The 22,658-nt window shown below is 35.7% G+C and overlaps 1 protein-coding gene across 1 annotated transcript in view; it reads right to left on the reverse strand.

Annotated features, from left to right (window-relative positions):
- LOC115214430 (sodium- and chloride-dependent glycine transporter 1-like) overlaps positions 1-22,658 on the reverse strand; it is a 346,642-nt gene that overhangs the window by 199,466 nt on the left and 124,518 nt on the right. Inside the window, exons 2-3 of the mRNA XM_036504407.1 lie at positions 8,114-8,288; positions 4,662-4,793 (exon numbers count right to left, since the gene is read on the reverse strand). Coding sequence (XP_036360300.1) covers positions 4,662-4,793; positions 8,114-8,288 — 307 coding nt within the window. The remainder of the gene's footprint in view (positions 1-4,661; positions 4,794-8,113; positions 8,289-22,658) is intronic.

Below are 22,658 nucleotides of genomic sequence, written 5' to 3' on the forward strand. Positions count from 1 at the left end.
GATATACTTCAAAAGTTTATATTACATCAAACATTGTTACATTTATTTTATGAAATAGCTTCAAGGTTTCAAACCTAAATAAAGAAGGTTAATGAAACATTCCCTCAGAATTTCATAATTTTATGATGAGTGTATAACGGTATTAAAGAAATGAAGTATTTAGACGTCTAGACAAAGTGCCTTTGGATGGAATTTTCAACTTGTAATGTATCTCCCCAATACAGACATCCAAGTTCAAACTAGTGAAATTCTGCATGGTTTGGATGGAAGCGAAAAAAGTAGTGAGGACATGGCGAGTGAGTGATTTAACAGCACCGGGTGCAAAATATAGTTTGTTTATAGATTGGAACACGGCAAATGAAACATCAACGTGTGAACTGCATCAAAATCAAAGAACAGTTTTCTTGTTACACTGGCCCCTATGTTTTACAATTTATTTGAAACACACACACACACACGCGCGCGCGCAAACACTCACACATACATACATAGACTACTCAAATAACTTAGATACGTTTCGACCAAAGATTGGTCCAGGCCATGTCTAACATGAAAGCACCACCTGACAGGATCAGCTAAATTCCCTTTAAGTCAAGTTTTTTATCATGGTCCCTTCGAGTATAGAGTTCTTGTTGAGTGAGTTGTATGCAGCTTTAGGGGGTTTATCTGATATTCCTTCAAGAAATTTGTCTAGATTCCGTTTAAAGATGGTAGGATCCTTTTCCTCTTTGATTTGTTTTGGGATAAGTTTTAATATGGTAAGGCCTGTTGAAGAAAAGAAATTGTATTGCAGTGTATTTATGTGTTGTGATCCTGAATTAGGCAGAAGAGACGATAGGTACGTGGTACTAGCCTTGGGTGAATTTTGAAGCTAATGTTGAACTCGTTCTGGCAATGCTGGTGGTATATACTCCACATTGTACAAAGGATGTATCGCTCACGGTGGCGCTGGAGAGAATAGCGTTTCAATGTTTTAAAGCAGGTGCCAATAATCGAAATCATTCATTAAAGAACTCATATACGTTAAAAACACGAATTTTTTTATCTGCCTATTGGTTCACGAAAACTGATTTGCAAGAGAAAACTCACAATATAATCAGACACCATGAACTGCATTTTGAAAAGTGATGATGTAAATATTCAATGTTGTAAAACAAAGAATTGTCAGAGTAAAACATTAGAGTTAACGACTGTCAAACTTGATGCATAAGAAAATCGGGCATTTCAGTCATAATGACCTGATATATTTATATATATATATATATATATATATATATATATATATGTGTGTGTGTGTGTGTGTGTGTGTGTGTGTGTGTGTAGATATGTATACCAGTCCGTCGGACGTCCATTTGACACCGCTGGTCACAGCACACTGTCCACTCCTCTCTGGATCGCGCCTTTTCCATCCACGTGATCCCAATCGCCCTCCTGAAATCGTAACTCCACCGTCGTTGACGCCTTCCAAGTGGTCGTTTCCGCTCGCGCGGATACCACTCGACAACCACCTGGGTCAACCGATTATATATATATATATTATATATATATATATATATATTATATATATATATATATATGAGAGAAGGTTTGAAAATGCAATTTTAAAGACGTTTATTCACTTGACCAGTTTCTCTTTTTTAGAAGAAGATTGTCAAAATAAAATGTAAAGCTTTGTATGAGCTTTGTTGTGTTAATTACTGGTTATCACAAAATTATTAAAATACAGATATACATTCTTTGATAATAATAAGAAAATGTTAAAAACACTTTACAAGGAAGTATTTGAGAAAGTATTCAGAACGGGGCTCCAAAAAGCATTTTGAGTTCAATAAAAATCATGCTTGTTTGGTAGTATATATATATATACCCAAAGGAGATATATTTAAGAATTTACAAAAACTTGTAGTGGAATACCTGACCTGTTTTCTGGCATTTTGTTTTATGTGTAGCTAAGGAATGCTTGCTATGTTAAGGGACAGTGTTGGAGGTCGGTTGGGGCGGGAGTAAGAGCAATGTGGAGTCAAGAGGATTTTTTTGTTTCTGGGCTAGTCTGTCATGGTTCAGTGGTTTTCGGGACTGGTCAGAATGGTGTGAGTGTGCGTGTCTCTCTGTGCACGTATTACTCCAAGATATTCTTGTAGCCATTATCACGTAGAATGGAAAATATGAATATAGAAGCGAAAAAATATTATGTGACTTTGACGAACAAAAAGTGTACGAAAAGTGTAATACAATTCCTAAGAATGAGACAACAATTGATCCGAAAGTGACAGAATTGGATTCCATGTCTTGTTTTTTTGTGGGGCGGTGTATAGCTGTATAGGTTATAGCGTGTTCCAAGAATTAAACAGTTTCAGAAAAATAGAAGCAATTTTAGTTTATGGTTCAATAAAAAGATAAATATTGCTTGATCAGCAAAATATTATTCCACGTTGCCGAAATTTTTCTCTAACGCTTGCCAGTGGTGTTTTGCAAACGGTTAATATTAGGGAGGTACAATCGATTTGGTTAGAACTTCAATGTTATTTTTGTCAATAGAGAATTGTTTGACTTTATGCCAGTATATTAATAGTTCTTATACTTTTGACCCTGAGCAGAAAGTAAATTAAAGTTGGCTTCGTTGGAATTTAAACACGCGAAAAAGAAGAAATAAAACACAGAGGAGAAAACTCCGTAAAGCATTTAATTAAATCCGGATCTTCGTAATAGCTTTTCAATGGCGTTTTCTCTCATTTTGCTTTCTTGCTCATACTCTTTGTCTCTCTTATAATATATATATATATATATATATATATATATATATATATATATATAATATATATATATATGTGTGTGTGTGTGTGTGTGTGTGTGTGTGTGTGTGTGTGTGTGTGTGTCTATGTGGTGTGTGTGTGTTAGTGTGTGTATATGTATATATATATATACATATACATATACGTATGTGTGTGTATATATATACATATACACGTATGTGTGTATATATATAATATATGTATGTGTGTATATATATATAATATATGTATATATATATATATATATATATATATAGAGAGAGAGAGAGAGAAAGAAAGAGCTACACGCATACAAAAACACGAACGCACACACATATATATATATATATTTATATATGAGAGAGACACACACAGAGACAGTGATAGAAACATAGTCATTAACACGAAGGAAATTAAAAGAGAGCGTACATTACTCTAATTATATACCGCTAAGTCGTAGCTATAAAACATTCGAAAGCACTTCTATGACAGAAATTAGTAATAAAGTGTGAAAGAAATGAAGCGAATAATAAGATATTCGTCCTCTCCAGTATAATTAAAAATACTCTCTAATGTAGTGGAATGGAGTAGCTCCTCGCTTATGGTCATTACATGAAATATCAATAATATAAGAGTCATATAGCTATAAACATAAAACTTCATAGCTTGTTCTTTTTTTATTAATTAAGTATATATCTTGGCTACCTTAGAGCAGGTGATAGGCAATATATTCCTTCCATGAATGTTGCAAATAAGTTTCTTTGTAGAAAGGAAGGTATTTCAGTTTTGCAGTAGAGGCATAATTGAATATATATATGTTATTGTGAAAAATAATATTCTTACTTCAGTTTCAGCTTTTTTGCCAAATTATAGACGCTTATCGTAGTATTTTAGGATGCTTGAAAAGGCGCAGTGTCCGATGTTTGAAAGAAGGACAAAGAAAAATATAGGAGTTTCATAGCCTCTAGAACGTCAGAATGTGTACGTGGTACACCCAATTGAATGTCTACCAGATTTAATTTTGCTTGTCATTCTTTCGAGGTCGACAAAGAAGAAAACAAGAGCGAATATTTGCGATAGCTTAGTCTGATGACTCAGATGTCTGGTCGTATCATTTCCTAGTTTTGACCTTTATTGTGAGTATACCAAATATGATTGTAATACCAAGCTCTATGAGGCCTCACCTTCAAGATGGATTAAATTTGTTCAGTGAAGGTAGACTTAAATGCTGCGCTGGTACCCTATTTGGAAAAAAAAGCCTGTTAAACCTTGGTTTTTGAAAAGGAACTTCTCAGGTGCAAATACATGGCATCACGCGATCTGCAGGGACCCATACAAACGACAAACGGCAGACACACAGAATAATAGATAGAGAATAGTTTTCTACGAATGTTTTTGTGCTATTATAACATAAGAATCACATTGTTAAGGTGTGGACATCAAAACAAATTGTCTCTCTTTTATGTTACCTGTCTTTTGATTCAGCGATTCCCTAGGAAAATATATTATTTCTACTCGAAGGTATCCAAAAGCAAGAATACGGAACAAAGACATCAATTTGATTAAATATAATTGCGATTATTGTTTTCTCCGCCTGATAATGAAAATTATGGCCAATGACATGGAGATTCGAACGTAGAAATATAAGACTGCCTTCAATGCTCTTCGCAATAACGTCGTTATCATTTTACTCTAATTCACAAATGAGATCACGTAAAATATTGTACAACGAATATTATAATATCTAATTAATATAAGTTAAGGGAAAATGTTTTAAGAATAGACAGAAAATTAAACTTACTGCAGATATGTTTCTGAAGATATCTGAGTTGGTATCACTAGCAAGATAAATTTTGTAATAAATCATAAAAGCGAATTCGATGTCCTTACCTTTGAAAAGTGGGTTAATCCGCCATATACTAAGTGGGCCCTGACTAGCAAACTGGCCAAAGGCTAGCTCCAGATGGAAGAGAGGTAATCCCACAATGGCCAGCATTATTATATATGGTATCAGAAATGTACCTAGCAAAGACAGAGAGCGAAATCAATAAATACATAAGAAATATTATCTACGAAATAAATAACACAATATTATATATGTGAGAATTTGGCAAATAAATAATAAACGGTTTAGACACTTGACCATACAAAATAAATAAATAAACAGGTAATATATTTCAACTTTATGAAAATCTTTGAAACGAAATATTATATTATAGATATATGAGAATTTGTTTTTATTAGGAAGGACTGAAGAAGAAGCAGTGTCTCTGAAATTCATAGTTCTACAGAGGCTAGTGATAATGATGGACTTAAAGTTTTCCTAGAACTGCTTCAAATCGATGCGCACAGAAAAGCACATACAGTTAGGCAATTCCGAATGACCGACGATTTGAGACATAGAGTTTATAAGAGTGTGTGCTTGTTGGTTACAACATGAAAAATGATGGGATAAGAGACGAGTAGATTTGATTGACTGAAGATGGCATGAAACTAGCCATCATTGTAGTAGTCATAAAAAGTAATAGACTTGCAAATAAGTGGCTGAAGAGTGTCTGTGAATCTCTTCCATTATTCGTGTGATATTTCTCATTGCATGAGGTCACGAATGACTGCGACTGTTGTAAGAAAATCATCATTTATGGAAGGAGAGTGCTATATTGTTGATCATATATCATAAAAGTGTTGTAGTGATGAGAGTTAAATCATTTTTGTGTTTCGTTGTTTACCCGAAGAAGACATTAGGCTTTCATCTACTTTGGGTGTTCTACTATGTGTGCGCATTGGCAAGTCGAGATCCTCAGTGGTTGTGAGGTCTAATATATGGCCGTAGGATAAGGATAACGTCTTATTGGTAAATCTATTGTTACTAATAATATTTGTTGTTAAAGGATATGATATTCGCATGATCCTATTGAAGACAATACATATTGGATAGGAGGTGTCCAGGATACCGTAATCAATGTCTGGTTGTCTGTTTAAGGAACTTTAATAAGGTAGAGGGCATTATCGTATCTGCTTCAGAATGGGTATTATTGAAGATGTTGGCAAATAGGCCATTGATGATCAGGAAGAAATGCGTAGGCATAAAACCGAAACATGGCGCGCAGCAAATAATTGGAATGGGGATAAGATCATATTTCATCAGCATTCGCCGTTTTAATTTGATCTGACAGAAAGTTACCAACCCAGAATTTGATGGACTGATACAGCCCACAGGCATCCGCCAAAAATATTCGCAGGAAAGATATCGTTGAAAACGGCAATGAAGCTAACAACAATATTTGCAGGAGTTTTGTATGGGGAAAGAATCCATGGGGATAGAAATAAAATAGGCCACAGGTGTATTTAGTTAGCACATTCCGTATTAATGTTCACTAATATTTAATGTATACAAGAAAATTGTACATAATTCCCATTAATACAGTTCTATATTTAAGAGATGAGGGATTATGTATAGTATTTACAGTATTTACATTTGACGGATATTTGTCCTCATCTTGATATACCCTCCAGCTTTCATCAGGTGTCTTGGGGAAATTTCGAACCTGGGTTCTCATTCCTGAGGTTTTTTTCGATGTTAGTATTATTATTATTATTATTCAGGTCACTGCCTGGAATCGGACTCAGAATCTTTGGGTTAGTAGTCCGCGCTCTTAAGCACTACGCCACATGAAAATATTACATTTATAAGCCCTAAAATTCACTCCATATTTGCCCATAATTCTGTAGTAGCTAAGAGCGCGGGCTACTAACCCCAAGATTCCGAGTTCGATTTCAAGCAGTGACCAGCATAATAATAATAATAATAATAATAATAATAATAATAATAATAATAATAATAATAATAATAATAATAATAACATCGAAAAATACCTTAGGAGTATGAACCGAGGTTCGAAATTTCACCAAGATACCTGATGAAGCCTGAAGGGTATAGCAGCCAAATCGTTGTGTTAACAGCAAACAAGATGAGGACAAATATCGTCAAATGTAAATAAGGTAAATAATTTATTCCATTAATTTTAAATTGCTGGAAAATGAATAGGAATGGACAATAGCTGACGGAAATAAGAGCGATTGACTATCATGTTTTCACTCATTGGGATACCTATTCAGAAAGGTACTACCGAGTTAACATGTTTGACAAGTCGATAAAATATTTACTCTACAAAGTTGAAAGAGATCTCATAGGCAACTTGTGGTGGTGGGAGATAGAGATCTGAGATTTTATAAATTATTTTAGATGCAAGGTGTATGTCGCTTGATGGAAGTTTCAGCCGGTTGGCTACCCGCTTTTCGAAGATTCTCATATAAGACAAAGAAGCGCCATATACAGTTAGCACGAATACGGTGGGTATAGGACATAAATTACCACCATATTGTGTTTGTTTGTTATGTGGATCTATTTTGGGTGATTGCAGTAAGACAACGGCTGGATATTACGATTGCTGCTGAGATAGTTATAGCCCAGGAGAGAGGTTAAGTTTGATGGTTGGCAAGGGATCAATGAAATGCGGAGGGTCTATGCGTCATTCAGCTATCTGTGTATTGGGAGTGAATAGTTGAAGATGAAAAAACATATATGCGCACATATCTACATACATAGGCATACATGTCCGTAGTAGCATCGTCCATTAGAGACGACAGAAAAGCCAACAAGTCACTTGTGAAAATAACGTGATAGCGAATTAGAAATAGATATTGTCAAACCAATTAACTTCTGTAGACAGGAAAAAAAACAAACGACAAACGTAAATGATCTTTAATAAGGAAATAGAAAAATAGAGATAACGGGGTAGTCTGAACGAAAGAAAAAATAGTTAATGAAATCATAATAACCATAAATTTTTGTTACTGTTATCGAAGTAGGAAATGTGGGTAGTACAGTGATCGTGAACAATATTAAGAGAGATGTTGAAATATAGCGTCTAACATAGGCAACACTTAAGGGTTGAAGGATATCAGCCTAGGATGGATATGTGGTCAGTGCAGTAGCAAGACATAATGGGGTTTGTTCCTGGTTGTTAGTTTAAAAGCCTTCGAGGGATTTCGCAATTGGTATGTAGGTGTATCTACTTTCGTGGAGTATACGAGGAACGTTATTGGGGAGGTATTCTCAAAGCGTACATCGTAAACATTGTAGAATTACTGGGAGTTGGTATATAAGGAGAGAACGTGTTATATAAGGGGAGAGAGTCGTTTCTAAGTTTATTTTACTTATATTGAGAAATGATCGTGATAGAGTGAAAATAGCATCCATATATTTCCATATAATTCCTTTATTTTTCGTAAGGCAAAGTTAATAATAATTTTAACATCGTCATACAAAATCTACTTACCTCCGCCATTTTTATAGCACAAATATGGGAATCGCCAGACATTGGAAAGTCCCACTGCATATCCAACACATGTCATAAGAAACTCAGATTTGCCGGCCCATGTCACTCTAGTACTTTCTTCTTCTTCTTCCTCAACTGGAGGCGCTTGCTCTTCATCTTTACGAACAACATCAGCCTTTAAAAGAAAACATAAGTATTATATTTCATGTTACATTATACGTATGTACCTTATTTATATTATTTATATTTGACGGATATTTGTCCTCATCTTGTTTATTGTTAACAAACGTTTCTACTCAAAATAAAGGCCCGAAATTTTTTGGGGAAGGTGCTTGTCGATTAGATCAACCGCAGTACGCAACTGGTACTTAATATTACCGACCCTGAAAGGACGAAAGTAAAAGTCGACCTGGGCAGAATTTGAACTGAGAATGTAAAGACAGACGAAATACCGCTAAGCATTTCGTCCAGTGCGTTAACCTTTCTTATTTCTTTATTGCCCACAAGGGTCTAAACATAAAGGGGACAAACAAGGATACACAAAAGGATTAAGTCGATTATATCGACTCCAGTGCGTAACTGGTACTTAATTTATCTACCCCGAAAAGATGAAAGGCAAGGTCGACCTCGGCGGAATTTGAACTCAGAACGTAACGGCAGACGGAATACGGCTACGCATTTCGCCCGGCGTGCTAACGTTTCTGCCAGCTCGCCGCCTTAAATACCTATTTCTTTACGACCCACAAGTGGATAAACACAGAGAGGACAAACACGGACAGACAAACGGATTAAGTCGATTACACCGACCCCAGTGCGTAACTGGTACTTATTTAATCGACTCAGAAATGATGAAAGGCAAAGTCGACCTCGGTGGAACGTAGTGGCAGACGAACTACTGCTAAGCATTTCGCCCGGCGTGCTAACGATTCTGCCAGCTCGCCGCCTTGTGCTAATATTATTATTATCATGACTAAATCAGCGAGCTGGTCGAATTGTTTTCACGCCGGGCGCAGTGCTTACCGGTATTTCATTTGCTGCTGCTTTGTGAGTTAAAAATAAGTACCACCTACGCACTGGGGTCGATGTAATCGACAAGCCCCCTTCCTCACCAAATTTTCAAGGCCTTGTGCCTAGAGTAGGAATAATTATTATTATCATGACTAAAATATGAACGGTTACTTATTTCATCATTCCTGAAATGATGAAGTGTAGAGTGGACCTTGGCAGAATTTGAGCTCAAATAGTAAAGTCGGACGAAATGGCGATAAACATTTTGTCCGGCTAGCTAAATATTCTGCCAACTCACCGCCGCCTCGTCTACTTTTCATTGATTTCAAATTTTGGCACAAGTGTAAAATTTTAAATGAAAGGGTATAACGTTTACATTTGCCCCAGTTCTCAAATGTTACTTATTTTATCGACCTCGAAATGATGAAGGACAAACCAGCGTCGGAGGAATTTGAACTCAGAACCTAAAGACGGCCGAAATGCCACTGAACACGTTGCCTGGCTCCATAACTATTGTCTCTTCGCCGCTTTAATATTGGCGCTGGAATATTAACAAACTCATATTCGGAGAACTGCAGTGACAACTAAAGTAGAGATAGTCCCCCCCCTCCACCTTTTTTTCTGATATAAGGAATTATAGCCAAGCTTGATAATGATTATTTTTCTTTCGAAAGTTTGTATAAATTCCATCAGCTCATATAATCCGTAAGTAATTTCATAACAATTATATTATAATTTTCCTCAAATTATCTATGATATTACCATATTTCTTGATATTACCTATGGCAGCCATTGTATATTACAGAGTTAACTGCCGTATAATGAATAGAATTCTAGTTTCAAATACGTCGCCACGTTTACACAAGTCGCAATTGCTTTATTTGCTGTCCTGAAAGGCATTTTCTTTCCACATACTGCGACTGAAATCTCACGTCGTTTGCCAATATCATGCCACAAAAGTGAAATATCTGGATGTGTTATGTCTGTATTCCTGATTGGAAGAATTTTCGACATGTATTATTTCGGATTACGCCAAGTACATTGGCGATATTTAGCCAAGAGCCATCTTCAATATTTGGAGAAGAAAAAAAGTAACAAATCCGTGCAAATTTCACCGAAGTATTATGGGTTTGGTATTAAATGCCATTGATGAATAAAGGGTTCTCGATAAATTGAACCTAGGGCTGAAAATATCTGTCAATCACTAAAATAGGCACGACTTCTGAAACTAACCACATTGAAAGAGTTAAGTACTTTCATTTAACGGGCGGCCATTTAAACTGTGTATTACAAACAGACATATTCTGTCATACGCAAACGCTAACATTACAAAAACAGTATACATACACCAAATATGTAACTATAAGTGCTCAAACACAAAACACGCACATATATATACATATAAATATATGCATATATATGTATGGACGTATATCCTTACATGTATGTGGCGTGTGTGCGTCTATGTATGTATATATATATGTGTGTGTGTGTGTGTAGGTTCAGTTATCACGTTAATGTAGTCTATAGGGATATATTTCCTGTTAATTACTTGATAAAAATATATTTTGCTATACAATTTATTCATGATCGTATGAACTGAACATATAACGGTGTTGAGCAAGAGTTGGATATTTACATTATCAAATAATTTATTAATGATCGTATTTTTATATTATGATTAAAAAGACAAAATTGTGCGGCTATATCAATATTAATGACACCTACTTCCTCTCAAAATCATTATTGTTTACATATAATGGAATAATAATAGTATTGATGTCATCAAATACCGAGGCAGGCAACATAATAATATAATAAGAAAAACCATATACACCTATATACAGAGATCCAACTATATGTCCCCCGCCTGGGGTATGTATCGTGAGAAACAGCAGTTGAGGCTTCGATGTAACCTCCTGAGGTCCGAAAAATCCATGAATCATAATAGTGGACAAAATTTATAAACTTGACTAGCTAGCAGATATCTGAGGGAAGATATTTATTCCATTTATTGAGAGCTGTTTCGTTATATGTGCTAGTTAGATAAGTGACGCTACAAAATACATCACACACATATATCAATAAATATACACACGTAAATACATAAGGACATATATATAAATATAAACACATGCACACACACTCACACACATATATAAGTAGATGTTGTAACGTAATGTATAGACATAACAGATCTTGATTTTATTCTTTTTATGATATTTGTCATTTCATGATTTTACTGGATTATTTCTGAATTTTGTATTTATCTACTTATCCTTGCATTTTTAGTAAGCTCAACACAGCAACATTCTGTAACGGGTGAAATCTGCCAAATGTATGCATTGTCATTTCCTATATACGGAAACAACTTGCTAATGTATATCAAAGTCTGGTGCTTAGCTTGCCATGATATGTTCGTTCTGATGCCTGTGTGTGTGTGTGTTGTGTGTGTGCACGTGTCTATGAATGTGTAAGAGACGGATGTTGCAGCCCCGCTTATGTAAGTAACACAGATTACGAAACAGCGGTCAACAAACTTAATAAACATGTATCTTCTCAGTTCTCTTTACTGGTCAATATATATATATATATATATATATATATATATATATATATGTATGTATGTATGTATAACGAATGAAAGACAGAAGATGGAATATACGAGAATATATTATTTATCACAACAATGGTTTCGACATATCAATATATATATATATATATTATATTACATTTCTATCCAGAGACTAGCTTCATCAGTTTGGAATAGTTTGGCCTACCCAGATGTCGTTGCAAAACCGCTGTTGCAAACTTATAGAATTTCAAGAGAAATGTTTTCACTGATATACAAATATAGAAGTATTACATTCTAAATCTCTCAGAGAGGGTTATGCACGATAAGGTGATGGGGTGTCAACTTCACGAGGCAGTCTCAGGAAAGGGAACAATGTTAGTTATTTAGCCTCAAGAAGCACCGTTTCTAGTTGGCTACGCGACACAAGATTCGTGTGTCCTTAATTTTCAAACAGGTGCGATAAGCACCTCCACTCAGCAAAGCCAGCATCCAGAGACTAGTTTCAGAGTAATTGCAACTGTAACACCCAACGTATATTCTTATTTTTATTCTTATATTTTCCTTTATACTCCTTATATCTCTCTCTTTACAAAATAACTTCTTACGTTGAAATATACTATTTACTTCTGTTTAACTCTCTTATATCGTCTGATGATGGGATATCCTTCATATCTCTGAAACAGCTGTAAAACTACATCTCTCTTTATAAACGTCCTAGAAATTTCACACTGCCTTGGCTTCGTTGTCTCATTTTATTCAACTTATAGACGCTCACACACGACCCACGTTAGACTCCTCACTTATACTATTATCGAACCAGGAGTCTAACAGCGATCCTTCCGTAGTACTTACATAGCGTCACCTGCCTTTTGGATCCTCTGGATACCAAAACCTCTCATGTATTATATTATGTTATATTATAAAATATATTATATATATATATAGTACATTCAAAATTAACTTCAATCTTGCTTGCTTGCAATGTTACACACCCAAACTGGCGCATACTGGGAAAATACTTTGACTGTAAATTCCCTTGAAATGTGAATACAAACGGAATAAAAGAAGTTTCGCGTAAATCACACCAGTGGTTATTGAGATATTCGGGGTTCTGAGGGGTATAAATATCCAAAATGGTGCATAATGGAAAAATACTCCGAAAACTACTTCACCTTCAAACGGAAGTAACTTTATCCTTTCCATTAGCCACATTATGATGGGCAAAATATTTTAAAGTGAAAATGCCTTTAAAAGTACGGTAAATATTCCGTAACAGATCCGTTCGTAACTTTTCCATTGCTTTCTATCGAGTGCATTCAATGTATCTCACCGCCAAATATGTGGTTGCTATTTCTAACACACCCTGCTACCACGCAACAGCTATTTGCGACAAAGTACCCGAAATACATGTCACGTAGTAGAAGGGCGTGCAAGAAACAGCAGCCAAATAATTCCTTTTCTGTACAAAGGGACCGTTTACGCGTGAGTTCGATGTCACATTCCCTTACCAGTGGTTAATCTTTGTTGAAATTGTCTCCGAAGAAACAGATTTGTCAAAGGGCTCAACTCATTGTACTGTTCAGAGAATGATTATCCCAAGTCAAAATAGCAAGAAAATTGAAATGCTGAGAAAAGGTGCCCAAACGACCATAAAAAGATACAATGAGACAAATTCTTTCAAAAACCGTGAAAATGTGTACAACCCCGAGAGAAAACAGGTTGTTGAAAAGGACATAAATGGCTGATAGGAAAAAGAAAAATCTCTTCTAACGTATCTTCTGAGTTTCAGGGGGCAGCAAAGAGATATCAAGTCGCACAGTGAGAAGACGATTATTAGAAGCTGGGCTGAAAGGATGTAAAGCTAGAAAGAAACCGTGGCTGTCTGAGGTGAACAAGGAGGAGCAATTGTCTTCGGCAAACGAGCATGAAGATTGGACTGTTATTAACTGGGCAAAAGTTGTTTGGTCCGATGAGAGCAACTTTTAGGTAGGTTCTCCATATTTGTTTCCACCAATTTATTATGCATAATTGAATTTATTACGCTTGTACACATTTTTATTGGATACCAAAAATGATCAGTAAAATGTGTATTACTTCTCAGTGCTTTAGAACCCCTGGAGCTGTTTCTGTTCGTCGAAGAGTTAGGAAATCTTATGATCCTAGATGTGTTGTCCCAACAATCAAATTTGAACAGCCTAAATTAATGAAGAGTGGCAGAAAAATGAGCCAACCATTTCTGCCAACTTAGTCTCGAGCATGCATAAAACGCATAAAATCGGATATAAAAGCAAACAGAGGACACATCAAATATTAATTATTGATAGAATATACTCAAAATGTTTATTATTATTATTATTATTACTATTATTGTTATTATTATCATCATCATCATCATTATCACCACCACCATAACCATCACCATCATTATCATTATCATTATCATTATCATTATCATTATTATTACTATTATTATTATTATTATTATTATTATTATTATTATTATTATTATTATTATTTCAATTATGAAATAAATGTGTTTCAATCATATTCAATATTTTTCCCTAACGGCCCCATAATTTTGGCTTAGGCTGTGTGCTTGTGTGTGTGTGTGTGTGTATGTGTGTGCGTGCCTGCGTGCGTGCATGTACGTATGTAAGGTATGTATGTATCTACTATTCGTGTGTGAGCGTGGATCGATTGATATTTGATCACATGTCTGCGTGTTCTCGAGTAACTTTTCAATCTACATTTTAACGTTGGTATGAAAATGCCCAACGGAGTATTTTCTGTAATGACATCTCTCTAAAAATAAACGAATATTCAAACGTAATATTATTTTCTAATTACTTGAACCTAGAGGCAATTTAATTACAATTCAATATTGTTTTAAAATATAACACAATAAGATTTACCGAGACAGGTAGGAATATGTAGGCTTATGTTTACATATATATATATATATTTACTCTCTAATACGCAACCACACACAAAAATATGTGCTGCATCAGAAAGTGTTACTATTGTTTACGTTACTCTGTTTTAATGGAAAAATGATAATGTGTTTTATTAAAACTTATACGGGATTATTTCAATATTTGATAAGTTTTGAAGATCGAATTTATCATGGAGTATTATGCTATATTAAATAGTTAATATCCTAATAGGCTTTCGTTTCTGCATTCAGTTTGCAGGATTCTTGTTTCCCATTCGTGTGTTGTAACTATATTTTGTTGTATCTCAGAACGATCATTGTGTTAATAATATTCATACGCACTGATTACGTTTCACTTCCTTGTTGCTTATTTGACAATTAGTTAACTATTTAACGAATTAACATATCGATTCCTTGATTAATCTTTCGGTCAGTCATTCAGTTAGTTTCTCAAAGTCTTTTCGTTGCCGTTCGCGAGCTCATTTATAACACACACTCTCTTTCTCTCTCTCTCTCTCTCTAATCCAGGTTAATTGGTTAAATATTTAGCCAACTGACATCATTATAAAAGCAAATAGAAAGGGTGCATTTGTTTGTTATATGCATAATCATCATCCCATGATACAATAAAACAACATTAATGACGATTTTACAGATGCCGTGTGGACTTTTATTTTACGGAAATATCGCCATAAATTGCTCCACTTTATCCTTCTAATAACTTTTACGCGTCCTTTGTATAATTTTTCGTATTTGCTTTCTATAATACTTTTCTTATTTACCAATTAAACACACCCTAAGAGTGCGTGTGTTTAAATTGCAAGGTGGACCATTCGGAATTATTAAAATATCTATTTCAACACACGTTTTCACATCAAGAATCTTGAGCGTAAATAATTCCCTGTCAACGTGAATGTGGCAAAAAATATAAATAATATTTTTTTTTCCTTTTTGTTTGTTTTCTTTCTTTTTAATATTTCTTTCATCTACGCTTGGAATAGGTATATTATTTTCTTCAACTTCCATTGCAAGACGGCGACACTTTGTTTCATCGCATATCGTTTTAGCAAATGTTTCCCAGCTGTAAATTTCTCTTGTTACCTTGTTACCTAACGAAATCAAGTAGAAAGAACTGCATTCCCACCGATTCGAAGCCAATTTCCTCGATATCTTTTTGCAACATCTCTGTCTTTAGTTGTTATCCATCCTGAAGAATATTAACGCCTATCATTTCCAACGTTTCAAAACGTCTGTTATTGTAACATGGAGTGTTTCAATCTTCTGCTCTTTAATTGCCATAAATAAGCCCTACATATTATATGTCATTATTTTAATTATATGTGTAATTAATTAGTGATTATATATTGTGTTGTATAATTTCTATTTCAATTAAAATGATTACAAATTTATAAGCATTGAGCATGTAGAAATACATAAAAAATTTGATGTGTTTTAATAAATCTTTGTGTTTCGTTTCAGTCAGTGATGGCACAGCGGCCATGTTGGGGCACCACTTTGAAAGGTTTGGGCCGAATATATCACGACCAGTAATTATTATGTTAAATTTGACCCTTATCATACTAGCTTCTTTGGCTGAAAAGCTAAGTAACGAGGACATGAATAAACCACCACCAGTTATCAAGTAATGAGGGGGTGGAAACAAGCACAAAAACACACACAAACACATGCACGCTACATAAGTACGCTAGCACTACTACCCATATATGTACGTACGTATGTATCACTGGATTTCACACGGTTTAATCTATCAATTTCACTCACAAAACACCGATCGTCTCAAGGCTATATCAAAAGACACTTGCATAAGTGCTAAATTGGCCTGCCAACAAATGTTTGCAAAGTGACTTTCTGAACCGCACAGCCATTTCTACGCCTGTATAAACATTTCCGGTTATTATCCACCGTATCGAATTTACTGCCAGTGTTCAGTTTATATAACTAGGTAAACATTATACATTGGTAGGTTTCTTACAACCAAAAAATCTTATTATTTGCATTTCTGATATTTCACAGTAGATGAGTTTTTCTATCAAACCACCATCTGGTCAAATGAAAATCTTGGAGAAACCTTTACAAATTTAGAATATAAATAATCATAAAACAAATTTTCTTTTCCTTGTAAATAACAAGTCGTCTTGTAGTATTCAGATGAGATTGCGTATCATACTTATTTCTTACAAGGAATAAAAAGAAAGCAAAATCATTTATTAAAAACAAAATGTCGGAACGTCATTGTATGTTTATATGATTTATCATTGTTTGAATTTAATACGAATTTCGGATGTCTATTGTACATTTTACATTTTCTTCGTGTTTCAGTTTTCCAACCAGCATTACTACTACTACTACTACTACTACTACTACTACTACTACCACCACCGCCACCATCACTATTGCTGCTGCTGTTGCTGTTCCTGGCGCAGCTGCTACTCTCCTCCTTGCTACAACGAATAGAATCGTTTGTAATGGAGATGCGTTGAGTCAGAACCCGAGGCTTTGTTGAATTTTGTTGTAAAGTATTTTTTTTTTTACAGTTGCAATTTTTTGTTAAAACTCTGAATAAGTACTCCTTCTAAAACTGGGTGGAGTGAAGTACTATAGAATTGTGCCTGACGGGTACTTGTTTTTGAATATTTTATTTTCTCTTACGTGTTTATTTATCTTAATTCGAATTATGGTGTCAGCATGGCCTTCTATGCGATTCAGCGTGATGGTTGTGGGTAGAACGATTCATACCACAGCCAATTTCATACGAAATTTTAAACTCTCCCTCTGTTCCGGTCTAACACGATTACAGCGAATGATGGCAGGAAGAATTAGTCCCTGCATGTAAACAACAAAACCTGAAATAACTGATTCAGCCATAATGATAATAGTAATAAAGTAAGCACAGCGAGTTTAACACCAACAACAAAATTTGTAACGAGGTCTACAGTATCAAAAACAGCAACAAAATTTATAACGACGTGTGCAATAACAACAACAGCAACAGTGAAGAGAAATAGATATGAGAACAGTAAGAAAACAACAAATGCAATAACTCCTTCAGCGACACCAGCAACATCAATTACGGAGACAGCAACACAACAGCAGCAGCTGCCGCTGCAACAACTAGATCTACAACAGCAATCCCACAGCTAACAATGACAGCAGCACCAGAAGAATAACAGCAATTAAAATTTAACTGGCGTTGAGCTGTTGCATGGGTAGGTAATATTTTCCTAGAATGGCGGCAAAGTCAACGTAATAATTCTCGCACTCCTAAATAAAAAGGACATACGTCTTAGAAAAGCTGCACGATTTGTGAGGGGGAAGAGAGCACCAGCTGCAAATCCAGCCGAGGTTTTGAGCAACAACTACCAGGAGGACGGAGATATATTGCTGTGGACCGGCAAAATACTTGATGCTAAGAACCAGCAACACAATCTCTACATGAAGAAACCTTAAAAATTTAGGGACAGCTATAGAAACTGTGAACAGGGCAAGGTTGTTAGGGGCCTGAAGGTCCTCTTCAAGTGCAAGGCTCTCACGCTGAACTCTATAGCTCTTGTACTTGCCAGGAAAATCAACAAAGAAACACGTTTAAGGAAAAGTACGTTTCGCATTAACAAAGAGATAATGATAATTCCACATAGATTGGACACCTGATAGATCTTCACCAGTGACACGTACGAAGAGGAAGTTTTGATTCGGGACATCAGGGAAGATCTTCTGCCAGTTCAAGATAGCGATTAATGGTGGGAAAGAACCTAGCTCTTATCTTAAAAAAAAAATATATATATATATAGGACAATAAAGTTACTAGCTTCTGCCGGTGGAGCAATCTCAACAACAGCAACAACTTGCATCAATAAGAGCATCAGTATCAATGGTAGAATCGTTAGCACGCGGGCGAAATGCTTGCATATAATTCGCCCATCTTTAAGTTTTGAGTTCAAATCCCACCGAGGCCGACTTTGCCTTTCGTCCTTTCGTAGTCGATACAGTAATTACCAGATGACCGCCGGGGTCGATGCAGTCGACTTACGCATTCACTAGAAATTGTTGGCATTGTGCAAAAATTAAAAATTATTATTATTACTACTACTACTACTACCATTATTATTATTATTATTATTATTATAAAACGCGGCGAGCTGGCAGAAACGTTAGCACGCCGGGCGAAATGCGTAGCCGTATTTCGTCTGCCGTTAGGTTCTGAGTTCAAACTCTGCCGAGGTCGACTTTGCCTTTCATCCTTTCGGGGTCGATAAATTAAGTACTAGTTACGCACTGGGGTCGATATAATCGACTTAATCCCCGTGTCTGTCCTTGTTTGTCCACTCTATGTTTAGCCCCTTGTGGGTAGAAAAGAAATAAGTATTTCGCCAGTCTCTACGTTCTCAGTTGAAATTCTTTTCCTTGTTTCAGGGTCGATAAATGTAAGTACCACTTGAACACTGGGATCGATGTAATCGACTAATCCCCTCCCCTAAACTTGCTGCCCTTGTGGCAAAATTTGAAACAATTATAATTGTTATCGATTCTTTTTTTTTTGTATCAAAATTACTCTGAAGCATAACAAAGAAGCAATCTAACCAAGAAAAAGAAACTTAAAATAGACAGAAAAAGCAAAAGAAATCAAAGTTTAACGAATGCTAAGAAATGTTGCTTATGAGGTTTCATGTCTGTGTGGTTTGTTCAACATTTGGAGAAAATAAAATAAAAGATTGATTATTATTTGCAGAGCAGACTTATAGTACTAGCGTGAAGGCGCGTGGATCAGTGGTTAGGGCTTTAGGCTCATGATCGTGAGGTCGTGAGTTCAATTCCCGACGACGCGTTCTGTCTTTGAGCAAGGCACTTTGTTACTCTATTTCACGTTGCTCCAGTTCACTCAGCTGGCAAAAATGAGTAATACCTGTGTTTCAAAGGTCCAGCCTTATCACACTCTGTGTCACGCTGAATCTCCCTGAGAACTACGTTAAGTGCACACGGCTGTGGAGTGGTGGAGGTGCAATGGCCCAGTGGTTGAGGCAGCGGAATTGCGATTGTAGGATCGCGGTTTCGATTCCCAGACTGGGCGTTGTGAGTGTGTTTTGAGCGAAAACACCTAAAGCTCCACGTGGCTTCCGACAGAGGGTTGTAGTGAACCATGCTGTACAAGGGACAGCCTTGTCTCACTCTGTGTCACGCTGAATCTACCCGAGAACTACATGTCTGTGGGGTGCTCAGCCACTTGCACGTTAATTTCACGAGCAGGATGTTCTATTGATCAGATACACGCGTTGTCGTAACCGACCGAGTGCCAGGATAGTACTAGCGAACACGCACATACATACATACATACATACATACATACATGCATACAGGCTTACATAACACATGCATCCATACAAACATACATGCATGCACGCATACATACATACGTATATCATTAGCCATTGCCCCAGCAATTAATAATTGTCTAACACTTTGTAAATGAACTGTTCTGTGATGTTCATGTATGTATGAACTCAATAATTTAATCAGACGCACACATGAGAAAACGCAGAAAAATGAATTAAGTTTAAATATTTTCTCTCTATATATATAAACGGCAGTTTGTCTGTCTGCGTGTCTGTGTGTCTGTTAGGTTGTACCCTCACCCTGACCACGGCTTTCAACCGATTCTGATGAAACTTGACACACACAGAGCCCAATGTCATAATTCAAAACTAACGCAGCGAAAATTTTGAAAAGTTCCTCCAGTTCTGAAAAAAATCGATGAATTCGACGTGGGGTCGAGAATCATAAACACAAACCACAGACTGTTTAGGGGACGCAACTCGACCTTTTTAGCTCTCAAAGAAAATTTACCATCATTTATTTTCCATTTTTTTGCTATTTTTTGGCTATAACTCTCTAACCCCTTACAAACCCGAGCAACGCCGGGCGATACTGCTAGTTATTAATATAACCAGGTTCAAGATGATATTATGAGAATGGTTTTAACAAATGTGTAAATAAGTAATAGGCATAAGTCATATTCTTTTCTACTCTAGGCACAAGGCCCGAAATATTTGGGGAGAGGACCAGTTGATTAGATCGACTCCAGTACGCAACCGGCATTTAATTTATCGACCTTGAATGGGTTGATCTAATCCACTGCTCTCCTCCCCACCAAAAAATTTCGGGCCTTGTGCCTGGAGTAGAAAAGATTTTCTTTTATTTTTTTTTACTTGTTTCATGCCATAACACCACCCTGAAAGGTTTAGAGAAAGAAATCGACCCAAGTTTATCTCTAGTATGTTATGATGGTTTAAATAAACCAAAATATCTTATCGAGCAAACAAAACATACAATGCGTGAGTTTACTTGGCAACATATGACCATACCCGCGCATCGTATTGTATCATGCCTGTATATGTGTGTGTGTGTGTGTGTGTGTATTTGTGTTTGTATCTGTCACCCACCATCGATTGACAACCGGTGTTGGTGTGATTACATCTTCGTAACTTAGCGGTTCGGCAAAAACTGTCCGATACAATAATTACGAGACTTAGCACAATATTTAAGTTCTAGGTTTCATTCATTCGACTACAAACTCCTCAAGTTGGTGCCTCAGCATAGCCGCAGTATAATGCTTGAAACAAATAGAATACATACATCCTTAAAGACTCCGCCGGTTACAACGACGAGGGTCCCAGCTGATACGATCAACGGAACAGCTTGCTCGTGAAATTAACGTGCAAATGGCTGAGCATTCCACAGACACGTGTACCCTTAACGTAGTTCTCGGGGATAATCAGCGTGACACAGAGAGTGACAAGGCTGACCCTTTGAAATACAAGTACAACTCATTTTTGCCAGCTGAGTGGACTGGAGCAACGTGAAATAAAGTGTCTTGCTCAAAGACACAACGCGTCGCCGGGAATCGAACTCACAACCTTCCGATCATGAGCCGAATGCCCTAACCACTAAGCCACGCGCCCTCACAGAATACATACATATATATATATATATATAGATATATATATATATATATATATATATATATATATATATATATATATATATATATATATATATATATCTATATATATATATATATATATATATATATATATATATATATATATATATATATATATATATATATATATATATATATATATATATATATATATATATATATATATAATATATATATATATATATATATATATAGATATATATATATATATATATATATATATATATATATATCTATATATATATATATATATATATATATATATATATATATATATATATATATATATATATATAATATATATATATATATATTCCATCTTTTATTTGCTTCAGTAATCAGACTGCGGCCATGCTGGGGCACCGCCTTCAGGAATCTGTAGTTAAATAAATCGACGTCAATATTCAATACTTAACTTTCTTAAAACCTAGTATTAACTATTTCATTGGTGTCATCTGCCGAATTGCTAAAATATGGGGACGTAAACACACCAACACCAGTTGTCAAGTAGTGGTGGGGACAAACACAGATACACAAACACATACGTATAAATACGTAAGGTGGGATTGTTTCCCTTTCCGCCAATCAAATCCATTCACAAGGCTTTGGTCGTTAAGAGGGTATATTAGAAGCGGTTTGTCAAGGTTCCATGCAGTAAGGGCGAACCTGGAATCATGTGGTTGGTAAGCATTTTTTTTTACCATGCAGTTTCTCACGCGCCTATATGCGTGTATGTATATGTGTGTGTGTGTGTGGTGTGTGTGTGTGTGTGTCGCTTTAATTATAACTAACTCGTAATTGCCTTCCTTTTGGTTTCATTATTAACACATTAAATTCTTATGACCTGCAGTCAAAGAAGTAAAACGCCCTGTCGACAGCACTCGTTCATACGGAAGCATGTGTTCAAAACTATACCACACTCTCTCTATCTCTCTCTCCCTCTTTCTCTCTCTCTCTCTCTTTCCCTCTCCCCCTCTAAGAAATTTTTTTTAAAAATCGAATGCTACTTTTTTCC

Source organism: Octopus sinensis, linkage group LG7, assembly GCF_006345805.1.
Source record: "Octopus sinensis linkage group LG7, ASM634580v1, whole genome shotgun sequence".
Taxonomy (NCBI): domain Eukaryota; kingdom Metazoa; phylum Mollusca; class Cephalopoda; order Octopoda; family Octopodidae; genus Octopus; species Octopus sinensis.